This window comes from Elephas maximus, chromosome 24, assembly GCF_024166365.1.
Source record: "Elephas maximus indicus isolate mEleMax1 chromosome 24, mEleMax1 primary haplotype, whole genome shotgun sequence".
NCBI lineage: Eukaryota > Metazoa > Chordata > Mammalia > Proboscidea > Elephantidae > Elephas > Elephas maximus.
In genome coordinates this window covers 40,825,160-40,850,869 of record NC_064842.1, presented here as the reverse complement: position 1 = coordinate 40,850,869, position 25,710 = coordinate 40,825,160, and the positions used below count along the sequence as shown (strand labels likewise).

Genomic DNA, 25,710 nt, shown 5'->3' with positions numbered 1-25,710 from the left:
TCACCTCCCTTGTATTGTGTGTTGTCTTTCCCTTCACCTAAAGTAGTTTCTTTTTTTTATCTACTATCTAATTAGTGAATACTCCTCTTCTCCCACCCCCCCTTGTAACCACAAAAGAATGTTTTCTTCTCAGTTTAAACTATTTCTCAAGTTCTTATAATAGTGGTCTTATACAGTATTTGTCCTTTTGCAACTAATTTCACTCAGCATAATGCCTTCCAGGTTCCTCCATATTATGAAATGTTTCACAGATTCCTCACTGTTCTTTATAGATGCATAGTATTCCATTGTGTGAATATACCATAATTTATTTATCCATTCATCCGTTGATGGGCACCTTGGTTGCTTCCATCGTTTTGCTATTGTAAACAGTGCAGCAATAAACATGGGTGTGCATATATCTGTTCGTGTAAAGGCTCTTATTTCTCTAGGATATATTCCAAGGAGTGGGATTGCTGGATTGTATGGTAGTTCTATTTCTAGCTTTTTAAGGAAGTACCAAATCGATTTCCAAAGTGGTTGTACCATTTTACATTCCCACTAGCAGTGTATAAGTGTTCCAATCTCTCCACAGCCTCTCCAACATTTATTATTTTGTGTGTTTTGGATTAATGCCAGCCTTGTTGGAGTGAGATGAAATCTCATTGTAGTTTTGATCTGCATTTCTCTAATGACTAATGATCATGAACACTTCCTCATATATCTGTTAGCTACCTGAATGTCTTCTTTAGTGAAGTGTCTGTTCATATCTTTTGCCCATTTTTTGATAGGGTTATTTGTCTTTTTGCAGTATCAGACACTGATTGAAATGTCATAGCTAAAAACTTTTCCCCAGTCTGTAGGTAGTCTTTTTACTCTTTTGGTGAAGTCTTTGGATGAGCATAGGTATTTGATTTTTAGGAGCTCCCAGTTATCCAGTTTTTCTTCTGCATTGTTAGTAATGTTTTATATACTGTTTATGCCATGTATTAGGGCTGCTAACATTGTCGCTATTTTTTCTTCCATGATCTTTATTGTTTTAGATTTTATATTTAGGTCGTTGATCCATTTTGAGCTCATTTTTGTGCATGGAGTGAGGTATGGGTCTTGTTTCATTTTTTTTGCAGATGGATATCCAGTTATGCCGGCACCATTTATTAAAAAGACTGTCTTCAGTATCATCTTCTAATCATTTTTTTAATTAGAAAAATCCATGTAAACTAAGAAATAATTCATTTTCTTTCTCTTATTTTTATCCCTAAGATCATATAAGTGAATCAAAGAGCAGTGATTTTTCAAAATCTTTATTGTTTATAAAAGTCATGTGAGGGGAAGACCTACTTAAACATCCAATCAAACAAACAAACAAACAAACAAACAAACTCTGGCATGTTGGACTGTCCCATTTTGCTCTTCATCACAGCTTATTGATAGATGGAAGATCTGAATTAGAAATGCTGGTTCCTAGAACTTTTTCATTGTCTGGGAAGATTTCATTTCTTCTGTACAGTGGCTGGGAATGGCCAGTTTTCTAAACCTTAGTGAATTGCCTCATTATTTTAAAGATAGTAGTGTTAAAGTGGAAACCCTGGTGGCGTAGCGGTTAAGTGCTATGGCTGCTAACCAAAAGGTCGGCAGTTCAAATCCACCAGGCGCTCCTTGGAAACTCTATTGGGCAGTTCTACTCTGATCTGTGGGATCGCTATGAGTCGGAATCAATTTGATGGCAATGGGTTTGGTTTTTTGGTTTTGGTATTGTTAAAGTAAGGAGCCCTGGTGGTGCAATGGTGAAGCAGTCAGCTGCTAACTGAAAGGTCAACAGTTTGAACCTACTAGTGGCTCTGTGGGAGAAGAGACCTGGTGATCTACTCCTGTAAAGACTACAGCCTAGGAAACCCCATGGGGCAGTTCTGCTCTATTCTGTAGCGTCGCTATGAGTTGGAACTGACTTGATGGCACACCTCAACAACAACAAAAACAACAAATTGTTAAAATAATCATACAAATACCACGTAGTCACTGAAAAAAAAAATTCAGGCCACCCAGAAGTTTTTATGAGTATAAATTGTTATTCTACTTTTTCCCTATTCCTGTCTCATTCCCATTCTTTAGGTAATAAACCACTGCAAGCAGTCTGGTGTTAGTCTTGCAGACCTTTTTAATAGGACACACACATATATAACACATACAGGGTTTTTTTTGAAATTTTTTATGCATTTTAAAAATAACTGATCATAGTATACATACTCTTCTGTAATGTACTGTTTTTAATCAATAGTGTATCATGGGCATCATTCTGTTTTAGTAAATACAGTTACCTCATTCTTTTTAACAGTTGCATAGTATACCACAGTGAGGATGTGTATCGTATTTCCTTATTGGTGGGCTTATCCATTTCTTTAGTAAATATTTTTGATGTTCCTCTACATACCAAGCACAGCATAGAGGATATAGTGTTGAGCAAAGGTAAGTATGTCCCTTAGCCCCTTGGAGCTTATAAATCTAATGGAGAGATAGACATTAATCAAATACACACAGCCGTGCCAAACCAGCGGCGTAGAAGACATAGTAGAATTTGACTCAAGGGAGTCGGGAAAGGTTTCCCCGAGGAAAGACCCTTGAGCCTCTATCTGAAGATGGACTAGGAATTTAAATAGGCAGAGAAGAAAGGGGAGCATGTTCTAGGGTCGTGTGGGGAGTAAAAGGGGCTGAAAGGAAGGCTAGCGGGGCTGGAACTCTGGAAATGGAGGTGAGTGTTGGGAGGTGAGTCTGAGAATGGGGGTAGATTAGGCTGGAACTTGTGGGTCAGTTACAGAGCTTTGCCTTTAAAGAGTATTTACACCATTTAAATGCTGTAAGCAGGATAGGGAGGGACATCACAATTATAATGACATTTTGGAAAAGTCCCAGCTATAGTGGGAGAAGGAACCCTGTTGGCGCAGTGGTTAAAACACTTGGCTGCTAACTGAAAGGTTGGTGGTTTGGACCCAGCAGCCGCTTTGTGGCAGAAAGATGTGGCAGTCTGCTTCTGTAAAGATTTCAGCCTTGGAAACCCTATGGGGCAGCACTATGCTGTCCTATAGGGTCGCTGTGGGTCAGAATTGACTCGATGGCAATGGTTTGGGTTTTTTTTGGTTTATAGCGGGAGAAGTGATTGGAGACAAGCTTGATTAGTGTGGGCAGACCAGTGAGGAGTCCACTGAAGTCCAAATGAGAGGAAATGGTATCTTGTATTAAGGTGGAGATGATGGAGAAAGAGAGAAATGGACAGAATAGAGGGTTATGCAGGAGATAAAAAGTAAAAGGATTTGGTGTTAGGTTGGATATGGGAGCCAGGGGATGGAGAGGGAAATGTCAGAATTATTCGTAGGTTTCTGGGTAGATGATTGAGAAGAGAAACAACAGAAGATAATTGGGTTTTAGCAGTGGAGTATGGGGACGAGGGAGGCAGAAGATTAAGTTTTATACGTGTTGAGATATTTAAAAGATGTCAAGTATGCAGTTTGTATACCTGTTTGGGGCTCAGAAGAGAGATACGGGCAGAGATACAAATTTGGGGGTCATTTGCATGAAGGTGATATTGATACCTGTGGTACGGCCGAGATTATCCAGGAAGAATTGTAGGGTAAGAAAGGAAGAGAAGCTAGACTAGCCTTGGACCTCTTTCCTTTTAATAGAACTGTAGACTGTTTTGTGACTGTGCTGTAGACTGCTGAAAGAGATGTAGAGAGGGGTAGTTTGGTGATTTAAAATAAATGACAAGTGGTTATAAGGAAGGCTGTATTGCATAGTGGATACAACACCATCCTCTCAATGGAGGGCAAGAGACTGGGGTTCTAATTCCAGCTATTTGACCTTGGGCTAGACTCATCTTTTACTTTCCTCATCTGAAAAATGAAGATAAGAGTATGTTTTGTTTCTGCCTTGCATGGTTCCTGTGAGGGTTAAATGAGATAGTGCAGGGGAAAGTGCTTTGCAAATTGTCATTGTTATAATAGATTACAAGATTGCCTAGTACCAGTGTGTTCAAGTTCATTTCAGAGTTAAAGCAAAAATGTGTATATATTTTTTCAGCATATGCTTTGCTGACTTGAAGCAAGAGAATTGTTTGATTTTTGAAAATCTCTCAAATATTTTTATATTTTATTTTAGCTGAGGTCATTGTGCTCTTTCATACAGAACAATAGGCAAAGTAATAGGGGCCTGATGGTCTGATGTACCTCAAAGACATACCAGAGGCAGGCAAGGTCTAGAGAAGGACACCTAAATTGATCAAGAGGGGAGAGAGAGTTCTTTGTGAGGAATGATGAAAGAATTAGGGCTTTCCATTCTGGAAAGGCAGGCCAAGAGTGGGGTGTGATTGAAATTTATAAAATAATGAAAATCATAGACAGGATGAAAATATGAACTTGTTAAGTCCCAGAGCACAGAAACTAGGGATAACTTTTTTCCTTTATTAAAAAAAAAAAAAGACACTTTCGGGCAAAGTAAAAATAGCACTTCTTTTACATAGGCATAGTAACCATATTACCCAGTTTACTGGGTACTGGGTAGTAACCATATAGAACTTAATACTCTCAGGGTTTGCTAGGATCAAAAACAAATATTATAAGAGAAAGATTATGTTATTGGAGGATAGACTTATAGGGGATTGTAAAATGAAATTAAAATTACTCGAGTAGAGGTTGACACCATAGGGAGTGACTGCTAAGCTTTCCTTCCTATGTGGCATCCTTGTTCCGTCAGGATTCCTGGGTGGATGTGCAGGAGAGGAGAGAGTATAGAATTTGGGCTCAGAGGAGGAGCTTGCTGCTAGTCTTACCTGTCTGACCTTAGGGGGTCACTTCCCTCCTGTGTACTTTAGTTTCCTCATCTGTTAAAAAAAGAAAAGGTTACGCAACATTAAAACCTGCCTAAACTCACAGGGGAAAACCCTGGTGGCGTAGTGGTTAAGAGTTCGGCTGCTAACGAAAAGGTCGGCAGTTCAAATCCACCAGGTGCTCTTTGGAAACCCTATGGGGGGCAGTTCTACTCTGTCCTGTACGGTCGCTATGAGTTGGAATTGACTAGATGGCAATGGGTAACCTCATAGGCCACCATCTGTCGGTTGTACTGTGTTGGCTTGTGTGTTGCTGTGATGCTGGAAACTATGCCACTCATTTTTCAAATACCAGAAGGTTCACCCATAGTGGACAAGTTTCAACTGAGCTTCTAGACCAAGGAAGACTAGGAAGAAAGGCCTGGTGATCTGAAAATTAGCCATTAAGGACCTTATGGATCACAACAGAATGTTGTCTGACTTCCTTGCTTTGAACCCATCATCAGGGGGGATCAGTTGCTGGAGGAAATCATGATGTTTGGTGAAATAGAGGGCCAGTGAGGGTGAGGGAGACAGTTGGTGAGATGAATTGGCACAATAGCCACAGCAATGGACTGGAACTTACTGTTGATTGTGAGAATGATGCAGGACCAGGCAACATTTTGTTCTGTTGTATATAAGGTCACTATGAGTAGGAATTGATTTTATGGCAACTATTTTTTTTTTCTTTATTTATCTATCTGTCTGTCTTTGTGTCTATCCATCCATCCATCCATCCCCCCAGCCACCCATCCACCCATCCACCCCCCCACCCACCTCCCTACCCACCTTCCCCACCCCCCCATCTACCTACCTGCCTATCTATCTGCCTACCAATCTACCTTAACAGGGCTATTCTGAAAGATTCAAATGAAGCAAGACTTTTGGAAGTGTTTTGTAGTTGGTAAATAATTTCTACTTTCATTTAGCATTTCCAGTTCTGTGCCCTTCAGCTGGATTAACCTTCATCTTGCCCTTCCTTACCCTGGCCTTCTTAGGGATCAGTACTTTTCAACTTCAAAATGAAGGAGAGGACAGGGATCAATCCCTCATCCTCTAGGGAGGTGGAGAGAATGCAAACACCTCTTCTCTCATCCCTGTTCTCATTCCTGGGGAAGATCTGGTAGGAGAACTAAAGGAATTGTAAAAAGTTGTCGGGAGAATTTTGTAAGCATCTCTCTTCTCCTTTGGATGCCTTATGTGGTACAATGCCAACTAAAAGGGTGGCATGTTTTTGGTCCTTAGGACTTTGAGGGTTTCTGTAGATCTTAGGGAAACTAAAAAGGGCCAGTACAGGGTTTAGAAGAGAAAAACCATGGAGACTGTTTCTTATGGCTTCTCATAGGTTTAGGCTTTAAGGGAGAGAGAAAGAATAGGACCATGACTTTTCCTTTGAAGATGGCCATTGCAGTTCACGGTGGCAGGAAAGCTGATGAAGATCTACAGGGAGAGAATATGTCTTGCCTGGAGGTTGGCTGAATTCCATGTGCATCTCTTGGGCACCTGACTTTGGCAGATGGGGCGCAGCAACAGCAGGAAGAGAGAACCAGTAAGAAAAAACTTTCTATTTCCTCTGTAGCAAGTATAAACTGTTTACCTGGCTTTCAAGCACTCTACATTATGACCTCATCTGATCTAATTTCCCATGTCATGTAGTGGACAGAGAATGGCCGGTGAGCCAAGCAGCCCTGGTTTTGAATCTTGGCTATACTGCAGATTAGCAGTGTGGGCTCAGTTTCAGAACCATAAAGCGGTGTCAATGGTTAACATCTCATTACAGAGTTGCAGTGAGGATGAAATGAGGTTATATTTGTGACACACTTAGCATTGTGTCTTGCACATTGTAGGCCCTAAACAAATGTCAGCTTTTGTATGACCCACCAATATCCTGTTCTCTAGGGAGATTGACTGCTGGACTGACTACAAGCTCTGCAAAAGCAGGGACTGGGATGTGCTTTGCTCACTGCTGTCTGTGGTGCACGCACAGCTGAAGGAACAAACCTCTCTGCACCAGGAAACTCTCATTTCTTTCTGAGCAAGTCGTATCTGAATCAGGTCCCAACTGAAGGCTTATTTCCTCAGTGAAACTGGCTTGTGTTGATCCTGCTTTCCCATGGCGCTCAGTTCCACCCTCAGACAGCCATGAATTTACATAGTTGTCTTGTTGCATTGCATATGTTAGTCTTATCCTTCGATGTTGTTCAACATTTAGTGAGCACTTCTTATGACCTAGGCCCTGGGTTAGAGATGCAACCAAGTAGGAAATTCCTTAGATGGGGGTCCCACATCTGATACTTTTTCTTCTTTATAGAACCCAGTGCAGGAAAGTGCTGGCCTTAGCTGAGACTTGAGGGAAAACCTATGTGCTGCTTTTGACATGTGACACAGTGGGGTACATTGCAGGAACCTCTCACTTTGAGATCCCAGGAGACCTATGTTCTGGCTCTTAGAGCTTCCTCATCCCTGGTAGTCTTTGAGTTGATAGGGAGTTGTGCAAGGGGTTTGTGTTATTTGTATCGCTAATTTGTCTCAAAAAATATAAAGCAGTACTCAATATCTTTCTCATAAGAACAGCACTCATGGGCCAATTGGTACCACTTTCATATAGCATGGGGCAATTGCTTAAAAGATTCCCCTTCCTTTCCTTTTGTTCTGAAAATTGCAAAAGCCAGAGGTATAAGCTGAATCAGGTCCAGTGAATTTCTTTCTCCGTTTTTTTTTTCTCTGAAGAAAGATCAAGGGCAGCCTCTTTCTGAAGGCAGGTATGGGACCAGTCTCAGCATGTCTCCTGCCTCATGTTTCTGCTCATTTCTCAGGTCCACTTTCTGATGTGTGATTCCAGGCCACCTGTCTCAGTTCCCATGGAGCCAGGAACCACTGTGACCCAACTAGGGACCTGTCCCTGCAGCTTCCAAGTCAGGTCAGTAGTCGAGCTGTTCCCATTGAACAGTTTAGTTCTCTTTTGACTTCAGCTTGTAAAATTTCTGATTTATTTTTTTCATTTTTATCCTCTTCTATGCTTTAAAAGTTATATATTTTTTTAAGTTAAATATAACCACAAGGAGAACTTGTGATCCTCTTCTCACTGACCCAGATATTTTAAAAGCTGGAGGATTGACAGCAGCTTCTCATCTGGGGATACAGGCTGGCTCTCAGGAGCTGATCATGTAAATGTAATAATGAAGTATTAATCCTGTTTCCCACACATAAATCATTCTCCTTGTTTTCCTTTACCTATTTAAACCTTACTCATTCTTCGGTGCATTGTAGACAAAGCCATGGACTTGGAGATAAAAGATGTAGTCTCAAATCCCGACTAGGAAGCTTACAAGCTATCTGTCCATGGGCAAGTTGCTTCATGTCTGTGAACTTGGTTTCTTAATCTGTAGAACAGGGATGCTGATAATTTCATGGAGTGAAGGTTGAGGGTTAAGGATCTAGCCGACTACCTGGAATACACAGAATAGGCCCCCCAAGAAATACTTAGCAAACTCCAAAAAGCTCAATTTGAGTAATTCTAGTATCATCAATTTGTCCTATTTTTAGATTTCTGTATCATTGAGTCTATCAACACCAAACAGTTTAACAATTAACCATATCTTGTCTTTAATAGTGAATCTCTGGGCAGTTCAAGTGGCTAATGTACTCACCTGCTAACTCAAAGGCTGGAGGCTCGAGTCCACCCAGAAGTGCCTTAGAAGAAAGACCTGGCAATCTACTTCCAAAAATCAGCCATTGAAAACCCTGTGGAGCACAGTTCTATCCTGACACACGTGGGGTCTTCATGAGTCAAGGTGGACTTGACAGCAGCTGTTTTTGGTCTGTAGTAGTTTTTCCACATCCCCATTAGTTGGGTAAGTTCTTTGCAGGATGGTGCTGTGTATTTATTTCTCTTGTGTCAGTGTTACAGCAATAGGCACTTAATCCTCGAGAATGGATTGATGGAGCACATTATTCCATTTAACTAAATTTGGGTTCTGTAGCACAACATAGGTTATTTTCTTTGTCTTTATCTCTCCAGTTTCCCTGCTTGTCATGGTGAAGTAGCAGGAAATCTTTTTGGCTTTCATTATGTTGTCAATGCGTGGCTTCTCAACAAACATGTGCTATGCTTGTGTTCAAAGATACTGATGACCTGCCATGAACAGTTTGTTTGACTTGTTTATCTACCTGTGCAGACGGGTTGTCCTTGAATCAGCTTTGTTTTCTCACTCAGGCAGGGCTGAGGAAGGCACACAGAGCTGTGTGTGTGCCTGGTGAGAGCACCTTTCTGCTGCCAGGACACACAGCTCCGTGAAGGAAGCCCAGAGCTGCCCTCTTCTGGCCATGCCAGGCACTCAGTGGATTTAACTGTGACCCAAAGAGCCTGTGTTGCTTGGATAAGAACGTCATTTGTGGCTGGCACATCACCTCCAGCCTCACCTCCACAAACTGCCTAGGAGTCTAAATAAATACTAAAGGGAGGTATGGTTTGTTTTTTTTTTTTTCCTCTGTACTTTAGATGAAGGTTTACAGAACAAACTAGTTTCTCATTAAACAATTACTACACATATTGTTTTATGACATTGGTTAACAACCCCATGACATGTCAACACTCTCCCTTCTTGACCTTGGGTTCCCTATTACCAGCTTTCCTGTCCCCTCTGCCTTCTAGTCCTTGCCCCTGGGCTGGTGTGCCCCTTTAGTCTCATTTTGTTTTATGGGCCTGTCCAATCTTTGGCTAAAGGTTGAACCCTGGGGGCGACTTCATTACTGAGCTAAAAGGGCCATACTCTCAGGGTTTTTCCAGTCTCTGTCAGGCCAGTAAGTCTGGTCTTTTTTTGTGTGTGAGTTAGAATTTTGTTCTACATTTTTCTCCAGCTCTGTCCAGGACCTTCTATTGTGATCCCTGTCAGAGCAGCAAGTGGTGATAGCCAGGTATAATCTAGCCGTACTGGACTCAGTCTGGTGGAGGTCTTGATAGTTGTGGTCCATTAGTCCTTTGGAATAATTTTACCCTTGTATCTTTAGTTTTTTCATTCCCCCTTGCTCCTGAAAGGGTGAGACCAGTGGAGTATCTTAGATGGCTGCTCACAGGCTGTTAAGACCCCAGATGCTACTCACTGAAGTAGAATATAGAACATTTTCTTTATAAACTATATTATGCCAGTTGAGCTAGGTGGTCCCCACAGCCCTCAGCCCAGCATTTTGGTCCCTCAGGGAGTTTGGATGTATCTATGGAGCTTCCATGACCTTGCCTTGGACAAGTTGTGCTGGCTTCCCCAGTAAAGGGATATTTTAATTAGAATTGATGAACCGTCTTTCCCTGAAAGACCTTGGTACCAATTCCATCACACTTTATTGTCTTAGTTACCTAGTGCTGCTGTAACAGAAGTACCACAAGTGGGTGGCTTTAAAGAACAGAGATTTATTTTCTCACAGTTTAGGAGGCTGTTGTTGTATTTCCTCAAGTTGATTCCAACTCATGGCGATGCTATATGACAGACTAAAACTGCCCCATGGGGTTTTCTAGGCTGAAATCTTTATGGGGGCAGATCAGTAGGTTTTTCTGCTGTGGTGGGTTTGAACTGCAGACCTTTCAGTTAACAGTTAACCACTGTACCACCAGGGCTCCGTTTAGGAGGCTAGAAGTTCAAATTCTGACTGTGGCTCTAGGAGGAGATACTTCTTTATCTATTTCAGCTTCTAGTAGCCAGCAGTCCTTGGAGTTCTTGGGCTTGTAGACTCATCTGTCTGTCATCTTCAGATAGCGTCTGTATTCTGCCATTCCTGGGAGTTCCTGGGCTTGTAGGCTCATCTGTCTCTGTCATCTTCAGATAGCGTCTGTATTCCGCCATTCCTGGGAGTTCCTGGGCTTGTAGGCTCATCTGTCTCTGTCATCTTCAGATAGCGTCTGTATTCCGCCATTCCTGGGAGTTCCTGGGCTTGTAGGCTCATCTGTCTCTGTCATCTTCAGATAGTGTCTGTATTCTGCCATTCGTGCTTCATATGTCTCTGTGTCTCTGCTGCTCCTTGTAACTTGGAAGTAATTGGATTTAGCACACACCCTACACTGATAGGGCCTCATTAACACAAAACCCCAAAAAACTCATTGCCGTGGAGTTGATTCCAACTCATAGTGACCCAAAAGGACAGAGTAGAACTGCTCCATAGGGTTTCCAAGGAGCAGCTGGTGGATTTGAACTGCCAACCTTTTGGTCAGCAGCCAAGCTCTTAACCACTGTACCACCAGGGCTGTCATAGGTTAACATAAAGAAAACCTTATTTCCAGATAGGATTATTCCACAGGTATAGAGGTTAGGATTGCAACACATATTTTGGGGGGGCACAATTCAATCCATAACACTTACTTATGATTACTTAAGTACTAGACGCCCAAGCCCTCCCAACCTCCACATCTTGGCATATCTTCCTTTTTGACCTCACCCCTAAGCCCTTCCCTTATACCCTCAACCTCTTCTCTCAGTGTGCCTCTCACCTTTTGCTCTGGCTGATACCTGACTTCTTCTGGGGAGATGGAGATATCCCGTAAGTATACAGGGCCTCGTGGTAGGGTAGGTGTCTTCTTTGGTCCTCATGGCCGTTCCTAGACCATTGTTTCTCTCTTCTTCCTCTCCCCTTTCAAGTTTTGAAGCACAGGACCTCAGAATATCCATGAACCCCCACCAATGCTCCTTACTGTAGTTACCTACCAGCCTGGCCTTTCACTGCGCCTCCTTACTCAGTGAAGACCTGAGCCCCTGCCGGCTCACCGTCACCCTTCAACACAGCTCCTGTCCTCACTCTTGGGGGTTGCATTGTCCACTTAAATCAGCCAGTCTCAGCCTTGGCTACACTTTAAACTCACTCGGGAAATGTTAAAAGGCCCGGGTATCACTCCCCCCACCCCAAACAATTGAACCAGGATCTTTGGGAGTGGGCTACAGGCATCTGTACAATTTAAAAACTCCCCAGGTCATTCTAGCACATGGCCAGGTTTGAGAACCACTGGTGTAGGTGGTCCACGTAGTATCTGGCCTCTTGGATCCTTAACTTCCTTATGTCAACAGTCCTTTCCCCACCTTAGCACTCACTTTCATAGTCACACACTTGTGTTTGTCATGATTAGTACATGTCCCACTTGAAGAATTATGATTTCTGGCATCTCACTCTAACAGTTACCTCATTTCTGGCTCACTCCTTCTGGAACCCCAGCTCCAATCATTCTTCGAGCTCCCCAGGTCTACCAGTCCACATAGCCCCTATTCCTTTTCACTGTCTATTATGACCCCCAGGCCTCACCTTCCACTTTACCTAACCTAGAGTCTAGGGTCCGTGCTCAACACTCTTGCCCCTCTCTCTCCCTCTGTTGCCTTCACATGGCAAACCCCTGGCCTGATAAAACTCTACTCACCTATTCCATGTCTGTCTCCAAGCACCAGATCTCAGAATATGACTGAAAACAATACACAGCTGATTTACTGGTCTTAATTTTATGTACACAAAGCTCAAGGGATGCTTCCTGGCAGCACTGCCCCATTACCCCAATTAATTCGTTTTCACCTTCTCTGAGAGGTGATTTCTTTTCTCTCCAAACCTCCAGAACTCCCCCTGGTATCTTTGGTGTTCTCACGCCTCCAATGGACCAAGACTCTTTCTGCCCCAGGGCATTTGCACCTACAGTTCACTCTGACTAACATGATTTTCTCACAGATCTTGCCATGGGACACCCCCTTACTGGATTCTTCTCACCTTCTAGGAGAAGCATTCCCTGACTCCTCTGCCTAAAATAGCTTCCCACACTGTCCCGACACTCTCTGTCCTAACTCTTACTTTCTTTATAGTGCTTACCACCATTTGACATTACATGATGGATTTATTTTTGTTTGCTTATCTGTCTTCCTAACTAGTATGTGGGCTCCATGAAGCTAGTTTCCTTTTAGTCTGTCTACTTCGAGTTCATCTCTAGGTCCCCAAAAGCAAGTACAGTGCGTGGCACAGAAGACACTCTCAGGGAGTAAATGAATGAGTGAATAAAGGAATGGATCTATGTTGTGATCTATGTTGTGAATTTGTTGACTTGGGAGGCACTATAAACAGTGACTAAAATGAAAGGTCTTGGTTCATGTTAGACCTGGATTCAAAGTCCTGTTCTATCCTTGCTAGCTATGGGACTTTGAGCAAGTTATTTACCCTATCTGAGCTTCTCGTTTTTTAAAAAAGGGGATAGATACCAGGAGCTACTCCATGGGGCTGCTGAGTGGATTACATAAAATTATATATAAAAAGCACTTAGCACAATGTGTGGCACATTGTATGCACTCAACACATTTTAAATAATAATAATAATAGTAGATTAGTATTAGATTAGTGGCCCGAACCATAGCCTGTAACACTTTTTTAAGTGCTTTATCTGTAATGATACAATTACTCTTCATAACAGCCCTTGTAGTAGTTACTATGGACCCCGTTTTACATATCAGGCAACTGAGGCCCAGAGAGATCCGGTAATTTACCCAATATCCTGGAACTACAAAGTGGCGGAGCCAGGACCCGAGCCCGGCAGTGTGACTTCAGAGCCCATGTATGTAACCACTGCGATATAGTGCCTCTACTCAGAAATGGGCTTTCTGCTTTCACGTAGCAACTCCTGAGGAGTTCAAGATGTTTTCTTATCACTGGACCTGGGTTAGCATGGTGGGTTAATGTGAGATCCCTGGTCAGCTGTAAATAAGTCATTTAGGTTAAGGAGTGGAGCTTAACATTCTTTCAAGAAGAAACATTTATACTTATTATTTTCTGCCATAGGTTTTGGTTCAGCAAAGTCTGAGCTGATACTTCCAGTCTGCTGATGATATTGGTAAGGATGTGCAGTTGGGATGCAAAAAGTTTGTGTTTGGAAGCCTGCCAGCCATTGCATTGTCTACTTTTTATTTGATTGTTTAGTTACATGAGGACAAGTCCAGTAACTTCCCCAATTTGTCTAAGATGTCTGAGCCAAAGAAAATGCAGACTTATGAATATGTGGATATAGGCTTTCTGCACATTTTCCAAGTGTGTCTTTTTTAAAACACTTTATTGTGGTAAGCCATATACAGTATAACAAAAAACTTGCCAACTTAACCACTTTTAAGTGTACAATTAAGTGACATTACATTCACCACGTTCTGCAACCATCATCACTATCTATTTCTAGAAGCTTTTCATCACCCCAAACAGAAACTCAGTCCTCCTCCCCTCAACACCTGGTAACCACAAATAAACTTTTGTCTCTATGCATTTGTCTATTCTAGAGATTTCATGTAAGTGAGATCATAGAATATTTTCCTTTTGTGTCTGACGTATTTCACTTAGCATAACGTTCTCAAGGTTCATCCATGTTGTAGCATGTATCAACTTTATTTCTCTTTATGGCTGAATAACATTCCATTGCTATATATATACCACATTTTGTTTATCCATTCATTTACTGATGGACACTTTGGTCGTTTCCACCTTTTGGCTGTTCTGAATAAGGCTGCAACGAATATTAGTGTACAAGTATCTGTTTGAGTACCTGCTTTCAGGTCTCTTGGATATGTACTTCGGAGTGGAATTGCTGGGTTATATGGTGATTCTGTGTATAACTTTTTGAGGCCAAATGTGTCTCTTTTAAAGTAAAAGAAATGTGTAGAAAATGAAACTGCTTTATTTTTTTAGGATGAGGGTTATAAGCCCCATGTAAACTAACACCTAATACGGTTAGTCATAGCCTCAACAGCAGAGTGTTCTCAGAACATGTGCAATGTTCACAGATAACAATCTTCATCTTTTTAATATTCCTTCCTATCCCTTTGTTTCATTGGCTTTTTCTCCCTGTGGCCCCATATAATTACTGAAATCAATTTGGATTCATCTCCTTCTCCTGACCTCTCACATCAGGCACTTAATTTCATTCGTCTTTTGTGGATGTCTGTTTGTATCCTTCATTTCATCTAAGGAGCCCTGCTGGTGCAACAGTTAAGAGCTTGCCTGCTCACCGAAAGATTGGAGGTTCGAACCCACTCAGTGGTTCTGAGGGAGAAAGGCCTGGCTGCCTGCTCCTGCAAAGATTACAGCCTAGGAAATCTTAAGGGGTAGTTCTGCTCTGTCACATGGGGTCACTATAACTTGAAGTCTACTCGAGGGCACCTAACAACAACAGCATTTCATCTAGTTGAGTGATTATCAGCAAGCTCAGGAGAGTAAACTAATTGTCGGACAAGCTGGCAAAAGCAGACCATATTTGACTGTTCTTTGCGTGTCTAAGAAGGTACTCTGTATACAAAACAAAAATATGGCAACTGTGAATGTCTTCTCTAGTTATGAAAAGCTGGGTTCAGCACGAGCTGTTCTTAATATTTCTAGCACTATGTTGTGGGATGATCTCTGAGAGCCAGCAGCCCTGAGGTCTGCTGTGTGCCCCGGGCAAGTTATTTAACCTCTCTGGATCTTCAGTGGAAACCCTGGTGGCGTGGTGGTTAAGTACTACAGCTGCTAACCAAAAGGTCAGCAGTTCGAATGTGCCAGGTGCTCCTTGGAAACTCTATGGGGCGTTCTACTCTGTCTATAATGTTGCTATGATTTGGAATCAACTTGACGGCAGTGGGTGGGTGGGATCTTCAGTTATTTCTGTCTAAAATCATAGGTTGAATTAGAGATCCTAAGCGCTCGGCTGCTAACCGAGCAGTCACTCCGCAGGACAAAGATGTGGCAGTCTGCTCCCATAAAGATTATAGCTTTGGAAACCCTATGGGGCACTTTTACTCTATTCTGTAGGATAACTATAAATAGGAATTGACTCCAGGGCAATTGGTTTTTTTTTATTTATATAGTTGGGAGTAAAAGAGCAATGTTTCTTTTTTAAAAGCTATTTTTAAAACAGTTCTGTAAATCAGAGATTTTACCTAAATCAGGCCTTTGCCCCATTTAATTTAAAATTGAGAGCTCCCCCTATTCCTTCTGGATAATGAATAAATACATACAAGATTTGTCTTCTGATTCATACATGTATTTACTTGATACTCGCCCCTTATAGTGACTGGACATTTTGAATTTTCTGTGATTGCCTCAATTTTAAAAGCTCTATCCTGTTGTCCATATAATTAAGATAATTTAACATCCAAGTATATTCGTATACCTGACTTCACTTTTATTTCAGAAAATGTGGGCAGTAAATACATAGCGACCTCTCCTGTGTTCTAATTACATAAGATTTGTTGGTTGTTTGGTAACTGATCAGTAAGAACTTATTTCACAATTTCTGGCCCTGTTGCTGAATGGAGGGATAGGTTGGTGAATTCCAACCCCTTCTTCTTTCCTTCAATCAGAAAATTCCCCAGGGATTTCTGAATCACCCCTAGAGACATTATCTAGGGCAGTATGGATTGAACAGCGCAGTCAGTAACTCCTCTGTGTGTGTATGTGCTGTGGGCCCCCCCGTAGCGCACATCACCGAATGGAACGGCGTAAAGATGTGCCCACCTCTGATATCAATCTCAAAGGAGAGGAGGGTCAAGGGAGGTCAGGGCTGGAAGAGTGTTTTACATTTCTCTCTGTGATGGCTTGTCATGTTTCTGATAAGAATGAGAACATCTTTAGAATTATTGAGTGTTTTTAGAACAGAGAGAGGAAAAAACCCAAATACATTTAAGATTCTGCAGAAGAGCTCAGAAACGTAAGAGTTCAGACAAGCAACCACTTGTCCATGTTTTTTATATAATAAAAACAGGCTTATTATCTCTTCTAATTACTTAAATAAAAATTTTCTTTGAAAAAAATGAAACTATACGTAAAAATATAGAAAGAATAAATCCCTTGGAGTCCCACCACCTTAGGATAACTAATTAAGATTTCTATAACCTTATACATGCTATTCTTTAAATACACACCCCACTCCCATACACACAATTTTGCAGGAATGGGATGTAATAAATGTGACTTTATTGTGAAGCCCTTAAAAAAAGTTACTTCCCGTGTGAGTGGCCATCGAAGATACTCCACTGGTCTCACCCCTTCAGGAGCAAGGAAGAATGAAGAAAAGTAAAGACACAAGGGAAAAATTAGTCCAAAGGGCTAATGGACTACATCTACCACGGCCTCCACCAGACTGAGTACAGTACAACTAGATGGTGCCTGGCTACCACCACTGACTGCTCTGACAGGGATCAGAATAGAGGGTCTTGCACAGAGCTGGAGAAAAATGTAGAACAAAATTTTAACTCAAAAAGAAAGGCCAGACTTGCTGGCCTGACAGAGACTGGAGAAACCCTGGGAGTACTGCCCTGGACACCTTTTCAGCTCAGTAATGAGGCCACTCCTGAGGTTCACCCTTTAGCCAAAGTTTGAACAGGCCCATGGAAGAAAACAAGACTAAAGGGGCGTACCAGCCCTGGGGCAAGAACTAGAAGGTAGGAGGGAACAGGAAAGCTGGTAATAGGAAACCCGGGGCTGAGAAGGAAGAGTGTTGACATGTTGTGGGGTTGTTAACCAATGACATACAACAATGTGTGTACCGTTTGATGAGAAACCAGTTTGTTATGTAAACCTTCATCTAAAAATAAATAGTTACTTCTACCCCTACCCATTGCCCCTGCATACCTCTCTCTTAAGCAAAAAGTATTATTGACAGCCAGTTATATATCATCTTTTTTATACTTTTATTCATATAGATACATAAATACTCATATTTAATTAAACAATTATGTATGTACATGTATAGAAGCATATATGTATATTCTTTTTAAAAATGGGATATTATCCTTTTTTTTCATTCGATAATGTGTCATTGAAATCCCTCTAGGCCAACTGGTATAGTTCTAACTTATTTATTACCCAATGCTGTCTAGTTAATTAGATATCCTAATATTACCCCCCCCCCCGCTGGCAGCGGGTAACGGGTTAATATTCCATGACATAAATGTCTCATTCAACTATTTATTCACAAGTATTTATTTTTTTTTAATCATTACCCTATTCATGAGCATTTACTTTTTCAGTTTTTTGCCACTCCAAACTTATAATTTTAAAATGAACTAAATAATCTGTAATGGTGCCTATGAGCCCCTAAATTTTACTTTTTCAATTTCTAATCTGGATTTTTTTCTGTCAGTTATTAACCTGCTGTTATGTTTGTTTAGAAAGCCAATGTGATTTTTAGGTCCTTCTTGGTATTCTCACTTAGGCACACAGAGAGGTGTGTGTGGTTTGTTCCTGTAATCTCAGCTGGTGGCTTTTTTATTTAGACCTTCTCAATATGGTGGTCAGATCATGTTTCCAGCCTCAGGATCTATACGCCAAATCATTCCGTGGGGAAACTGTTGCTAAAGCAGAAAGGTTCTGGACAGCTGACGTGGCATCACAGTTTCCAGTGTCTGCCAGCTGTGAGTAACTGCAGGCGTCATGATGGAATATAGCAGGAGCAGCAGCACCAGCACCTCCTGATTTAGGGGCAAAAGATGTAAGTACTTATTTTCACCCCTAACCAGTTAACCCAAACCAAATTGAAGAATGCTAAGAGGGAATAGAATTTCTGCTAGAGACCCTTCTAGCAGATTCATTTAAGGAGCATTTGGTATCAACCCAAGAAGAACGACATTAAACCAGCACATGGTTTTCAGCAACACGAAGAACCTCAGAGGGTCTTGAAAAAAAATCGTAACTTCAACTGTGAGCGATGCCACTTTTGAACCCTAACTCCTTGAAGTGCTCGCCTACCCTGGCAGGGGTTGTCCCCTGTGAAATGGAATGCATTGCTAATGTGCCAAAGAAAATGTGATTTCAACTTACATAGAAATCTTAGGCAGGTTTGACTGTGGGAAGATGAAGGGAGGCTTAGTAGTTACAGTGTTTGGGAGAGAGGAGAGAGCCTGTTAAATGTTTTAGGGAGGATTCAAGTCGGTTAAAGCTGACTTAGAGGCAATGTGGAAACTTCTGCTCTCAAGTTATAGAGATGACAAGGCGCATGACGCCTGCCAACTTCATGACAAACGAAACTCTGGCATGGATCCCTTTAACAAGAGGTGGCCCTGAGGCTGCTGTGCCCAAGGCTTCCACCCTGAAAGTCATTTCCAGAGTTTCTGGTGTTTTCAGAGTCCATAAACCACTTGTTTATGGGTTGGTGATTTTTTTTTTAAGTTTCTGTTGAGACTTTTACGCTGATCGGCTCTGTGTGAAACCTCACAATGACCAACACCAATCCACCCAGAGTGTGATCAACTTATTGACTAACAGATGTTTTTGATTTTCACCTCTATGCTGGGGAGACATAAGTGAACAAGATGCAAGGGGCCCTGCCTCTGTGTAATTTGCTTCCCAGCAGGAAAAGCCGATGTTATGAGAGGAGGAAGGAGCACAGGGCTGGGAGTTAGGAGACCTGGATTCAGGTACTGGCATTGATCCCGATTACCCACACGGCACTCTGAGCTTCAGCTTATGTGCTATAAAATAAATGCGTTGGAATGGGTCACCTCTTCAGTCATATTTGATTCCTCACCTAGTGTGAGTTTTCCCCTTGCTGAGCAGCTTCGTACTCAGCCTGGAATTTGCTCCACATTCAATTTGGGAAGGGGTGCTTTATTCGTGAAATGGATCTGACTTGTCACCATCCAGACCCCATCAGATTGTGACCTTTTGTAATAAAAACTCGAAGGATCATTCTAGATGGGCCCATCTACAATATGGTATTGGTAGGAGGAAAGGTTGCTTCCAAGAAACGCATTTTAAAGGTGGCGATTCCACCCATACTCAACCTAAATATCCAGCCTTCTATTTTCAAATGGTTATTGACTGGAACAAGTTCCTTTCCAGCTGCTGCCGCCCCTTATGGGGCAAAGACACAAAAGCCTGACACTGAGGAAAATGACGTTGTTTGAAATAGGTGTGCCCCATAGGCCAAAAGCTTGAAGAAATTAAACCAAGTAAAAAATAAACGAGGCCGTGGTTTCGAACAAAATAGAAAATACCCACCATTGGTAACTGTGCTGTGATCCTCAGTTTCCTGAAACTCGTCATCATCAGCTTAGGCATTTTTGACTTTGCAAATTGTGGGAGTCTCATTAATGTGTTTTAATACACTGATGGATAAAATCAATTTCTTCAGTGTAATTAGTATGTATATTTCTTTCATTGGCCTTGTCTAGCCTGGTTCAAGAATTTATCTGCATGGGCATTCATGTATTCCTTCCTGCCTCACTGCCTTCTCAGTAGCAGAGGTCTACTTCCTTACCCCTGACTAATCCCTTCTCTTGGGCTATGAACTCTATCCCTATCAGCTTCCTCACGGACCATGTCCATCACTCATTTCCTCTATTCCCCCTGTATCAATTTCTTCCTACAGAAGCGTTCCCTATAGCTTGAAAACATGTTCAAGTCTCTCCCACTTTATACTAACCAACCAGCCAATGAACAAATACTCATGAGCCCTCCTTACTGTCATATCCCTTTCCTGACCACCCTATTAACTCTGTGGGATCCAGTGGACGTTTTCAAGTTCATACATAACTTGGCCTCTTTGTGCTCTTTTTCTCTTCCCCTTTCTCCTCCCTCAGTTTCCTTGACACCGTTCTGGCTCTGCCTTCTCAGCCTTCATGGGCCTCTCTTTCTGTCTTTTAAACCATTATCCTCTCATTTTGAAGTCTATGCGTTTCTTTGACAATCCCATTCATACCCATGATTCTAATTATGACTCGAATACTAATAACACAGAAGTCAAATACATAGAAGCTTAAGGAAAGAAGCAGTGTATAAACAAATGAACCACAAAACTGTGTCTCCTCAGACTTAGGAGCTCCTGATTCATATTCACTGTTTGACAGGGCTTCAGTATGTCATCCTGCAGGTGACTCAAGTTACTGTGGCCCAACCTGAACTGAAATGCATTTCAGTCTTCCTCAGGGGCATTGCTATCTACAGTGACCAGTCTAGAGCCATGTGAATTCAATTAGCCTTTACACTCTGTTTATTTTGCCTCCTTGCTGTCTCTTGAATCCAACACCCATGCCCGTTCACTTTTCCCTCCACCAATGCTTTGGTTAAGGAGCCCTGGTGGTGTAATGGTTAAGTGCTTGGCTGCTAACTGAAAGGTTGGAGGTTTGAATCCACTAGTGGCTCTGTGGGAGAAAGGACTTGACGATTTGCTTCCGTAAAGATTAAAAACCCAAAAATCTCATTGCCATTGAGTAAATGCTGATTCCTAGCAATGCTGTGGACACGACAAACTGTGCCATAGATAGGGTTTCCAAGGCTGTAAATCTTTACAGAAGCAGACTGCTTCTCTGTGGAGAAGTTCTGCTCTGTCACACAGGGTCGCTATGAGTCAGCACTGACTCCATGGCACATAAAAACAGCAACAGTGCTTTGGGTTAGCTTTCGTTGACTTTAAGGAGGATTATGGCAACCACTTCCTAAAACTCATCCTGTCTGCAGTTTGGAACTTTCCAAACCATTCTTTATATTGTAACTTGTGTGATTTCCTAAAATGCTGACTTGATACTGTCACTCACCTGCTTTGAATCTTTCAGTAGCCCCTCAGAGTCTTCAGCATACATCCACGGCCTCTATGGTGCAGTCCTTGCTTGGCTGTCTGGACTCCCCTCTCCCACTTTCCTGACTTGGCATTACTCTCTGGCCTGATTGAATGTGGTGGCTCACCGGAACTCATCTAGCTGATCCTCCTCTCCATGCCTTTGTACATAGTGATACTGGTTCTTCATCTGGAGGCAACTCCTTTTCCCAGTTCACACAATGAAGTCCTAATTATCCAGCAAGGTTCAATGAGGGTTTTCTCTTCCAGTAAGCCTTCCCTGAGTTTGCTGCACTTCCCTGTATATATAATAATCTATGTAATTTGTGTCCTAACACTTATCATATGTATTAAATTGATTAATTTACTTTGTTTGCCTCTCTACTTCATGGTCAACACCTAAGAAACAGAATTATGTCTTTTATTTCTGCATCGTCAATGTCTGTAACAGCATTGGCACATGATAGTTATTTAATAAATGTTTGTTGAATGAATGAATGGGGAACAGATGGCCACCTGCAGCTCAGGCTGACTTTTACCATCTCAGTCAACTCAGTGGGAAACGTGCTTCTTTCCCAGTAGTTCAAGCATCAGTTCTGGGTGCACGCTCTTTGGACTTTCCTGGACACATGCTCATCCCTGAGCTTATTACTGTGGCCAGAGAGATGGGAGACTCTTATCGTCCAGGTATGAATCTTGTGCATACCCTTGAAGCAAGGGAAGGGTCAGGCCCACACATCCTACAAAAATTGAGAGGAGTCAGGGAAGTTCGTTAAGGGAAAATTGATGCTATATTACCAGAAGCCAGAAGAGAGGATGCTGGGTAGGGGGAAAATAGTAGATATCTACCATAAGTGTGTGCAAACAACCTAGGTATTGCGGAGTGCTAGGGCCACATTTTGCTCTTTTTGGCTGGATGAGGCATCAAGGACAGTATCTTTAGTCTCAACTCTCACCACTTCTCTTTGCATTCTAGGCTCAAACCACGTTGAACATCAAACCCACTATAGTTGTGCTGAATGCACCACCTTCCCTTGACTCAGAGCCTTTACTCATAGTCTTCCTTCTTCCAGGAACACATTCTCTCCTGTTCTCCTTCTCCTGTTGCCAGGTGAACACACCCTAGTCCTTCAGATCTCACTTGAGACATCTCTTCTGCTGGGAAGCCTTCTCTGACTAGGTTTGGTGCCCTTGCTGTGTGTTCCATCTTCTTCCTACTATCACCCTGGCCTAGCACTCGTCATTGGAATCACCTGTTATCTGGTCTTTGTTCCCCAATGGACTGTAAAGTCTGTAACGATAAGGGACAAGTTCATCTTGATCACTTAGTGTGGTCTGCACTTAATACCTAACATGATGCTTGGCACACAGCAGGCACTTAATAAGTACATGATGAGTGAAGCACTCAGTTTCCCACCAATGTCTTGTTTATTAAGTAGGAACAGGGTCTCTTTTGAATTACTTCTTCTTAGCCTTGGGGCTTAGCAGCTGCATTAGAGGAGCCTTGGAAAGTCAGCTTATGCAGTAGAACAACCTTTTTACTACAATGAATAAATTAGTATTTATCTAAAATGTTATTTGTTGAATGAATAAAGTAAAAAAAAATTTTTCATTCTCCCAGGCATGAGGTGATTCCCCAGTCAGATTCATTGAGTGAATGACATCTGGACCATCACTAGAACATGGTGTCATAGTGTCATACTGCCATGGTCATACACAGTATTGCGTTCTTAGTGTAAAAAAAAAATATTAGCCGGCTTGTAGAGTAACTACATCAGAGAAGCAGTCAGGAAAGGCAGTAAGTATTTACTCAGCATGAAGAGAATCTGTAACATTCACTTATTGGATAGCCCCAGAAAACAATGAACTTTGGCCGTCTCCCTTGTGATGGCTGCAGGTATTTATGCTTAGAAAAGAAACCTCTCCATCATCTTGTCATGTCCTTCAATATCCTCCAGAAACTGAAGTCTGAGCTTTGTTTTTTTGACATCATAAGTGGCTCCTATGGAAATTGTTCTGATGTGCTGGGGAGCTGCAGTCTTATTCCAGACTGAGGGAACAAGGGACGTGAGTGCCATTAAAACACATGCATGCCTTCACACTGTGCACACATGTGGGCTATGCCTGTACATGGAAGAGTGGGAAGAGGAGTAGAACCAGCCAAGTGGTACAGACTTTGATTGGCTGACAAGTGGGACAAGGAGAAAATACAGAAATTGATCTTTGAGTTCTTGTTTTCACGATTATGTATTTGTAACAGATTGAGCGAACCTATTTATATTGACTGATAACTTTGAAGTTTGTAATCATTGTATTCACATGGAATGGATTTTTAAATACTTGCATTAAAAAAATATTTTATTGTGTTTTAAGTGAAGGTTTACACATTGGTTTAGGTTCCCATTCAACTATTTCTGTGTAAGTTGTTCAGTGACATTGATTACGTTCTTCACAATGCACGAACATTCTCTTTATTTCCATTCCCGTTGTTCCATTTCCATTAATCCTCATCTTTGCTTTAGATTAATTGTTAATTGTTTGGTGCCATATAAGTGATTCTTTAAAGGAGCACAGTAGTTAGATGTGGAATTCTGCTTCTGTAAAGATTTGCAGCCTTGGAAACCCTATGGGGCAGTTCTGCTCTGTCCTATAGGGTCGCTGTGAGTCAGAATCGACTCTTTGTCAGTGGGTTTGGATTTGGATCTAGCAGTAGAGTGTCACTGGGTGGGGAAAATGTTTAATGCACTTGGCTGCAAACTGACAGGTTGGAAGTTTAAGTCCATCTGCAGGCATCCTGGAAGAAAGGCCTGCTGATCTACTTCCAAAAAATCAGCCACTGAAAACCCTATGGAGCACAGTTCTACTCTGACACACATGCCTTGTCACTCTTGAGTTGGAATCAACTCTGTGGCAACTGGGACTAGTTTTATCCAGCAGCAGAGAGAGCTTGACTTGCTGTGGTTCGTAAACGAAAGAGCTGTATGTGAGCAAGGGCCTTGGCCTGGGTCTCGCTGGCTTAGTCGCTGCTTTGCCTGCAGGGGTGGACATGTTCCAGAGGTTCTTTCTAGTTCAGTGGCTCTGTGTATCTGAATGTCTGCTCTTGTTCAAAATGTGTCTCTTCAACTTTCCAGCAAATGGCAGAGAGCTACTCCCGTGGGTGCAGGGAATGTGTGTGTGTGTGTATCTGTCCCATTGCAAGTATAACATTTTTTTTTATTGTGGTAAAATATGTATAATATACAATTTACCATCTGTCATGGATTAAATTGTATCCCCCTAAAGTGTGTCAACTTGGCTGGGCCATGATTCTTAGTGTTATGTGATTGTCCACCATTTTGTCATCTGATGTGATTTTCCTATGTGTTATAAATCCTACCTCTATGATGTTAATGAGGATGGAATTAGTGGCAGTTAATTAGGCAGGGCTCAGTCTGCACAATTAGGTTGTGTTTAAGTCAATCTCTTTTGAGATATAAAAGAGAAAGCGAGCAGAGAGAAATGGGGGGCCTCATACCACCAAGAAAGAAGCACCGGGAACATAGCATGTCCTTTAGAGTAGGGGTCCTTGTACTGAGAAGCTCCTCGACTGGGGAAGATTGATGACAAGGACCTTCCCCCAGAGCCAACAGAGAGAGAAAGCCTTCCGCTGAAGCTAACACCCTGAATCAGATTTCTAGCCTCCTAAACTGTGTGCGAATAAATTTCTCTTTGTTAAAGCCATTCACTTGCGGTATTTCTGTTATAGCAGCACTAGATGACTGACACTATCCTAACCATTTTTAAGTATATAATTCAGTGGCATTACTTACATTCACCATATTGTACTACCTCCACCACTATTTCCAAAACTCTTCCCTCAACTCAAGCAGAGACTGCATCCGTAACTATTAATTCCTCTCAATCCCCAGCCCCTGGTAACCTCTGGTCTACTTTCTGTCTCTATGAATTTGCCTATTCTAAATACCAGAGAACTTTTTTTTTTGGTGGACGTTCACACAGCCAAAGATACAACATTTCAACTATTTCTACATGTACAATTCAGTGACATTGGCTACATTCTTCAAGTTGTGCTACCATTTTCGCTATTCTTTTCCAAATTATTCTACTGCCATAATCTAAACCCATTGCCCCCTAAGCGTCTCATCCAACCTTTTGAGTTGACATTGTCAATTTGATCTCACATAGGTAATTCTTTTTTTTTTTTTTGCCATCCTCACTTTTTTTTTTAATTGTGCTTTAGGTGAAAGTTTGCAACTCAAGTTAATTTCTCATACAAAAATTTATACACATATTGTTATGTGACACTAGTTGCAATCCCTATAATGTGACAGCACACTCCCCTTTCCACCCCAGG

General features: G+C 41.8%; 2 protein-coding genes across 14 annotated transcripts in view; both read left to right on the top strand.

Annotated features, from left to right (window-relative positions):
- LOC126066778 (quinone oxidoreductase-like protein 2) overlaps positions 1-25,710 on the top strand; it is a 178,479-nt gene that overhangs the window by 33,735 nt on the left and 119,034 nt on the right. The window contains exons 10-12 of one of the 6 annotated variants that reach the window (XR_007515251.1): positions 7,654-7,757; positions 8,451-8,691; positions 18,079-18,161. The exons of 2 other annotated variants lie outside the window; for them this stretch is intronic. Coding sequence is in view for 1 of the 4 variants with exons in the window: in XM_049868148.1 (XP_049724105.1) it covers positions 7,654-7,757; positions 8,451-8,478 (132 nt within the window). In the remaining 3 variants the exon portion in view is untranslated. Of the gene's footprint in view, positions 1-7,653; positions 7,758-8,450; positions 11,877-13,624; positions 13,678-18,078; positions 18,162-25,710 lie in introns of those variants that run through there. 3 more of the 6 variants (XR_007515250.1, XM_049868148.1, XR_007515248.1) reach the window with 3 other exon arrangements.
- SEC16B (SEC16 homolog B, endoplasmic reticulum export factor) overlaps positions 13,653-25,710 on the top strand; it is a 69,885-nt gene continuing 57,827 nt past the window's right edge. For 7 of the 8 annotated variants that reach the window (XM_049868141.1, XM_049868138.1, XM_049868143.1 and 4 more), the window contains exon 1: positions 18,208-18,293. The gene's annotated coding sequence lies outside the window, so the exon portion shown is untranslated. Of the gene's footprint in view, positions 13,677-18,207; positions 18,294-25,710 lie in introns of those variants that run through there. The other variant, XM_049868139.1, reaches the window with a different exon arrangement.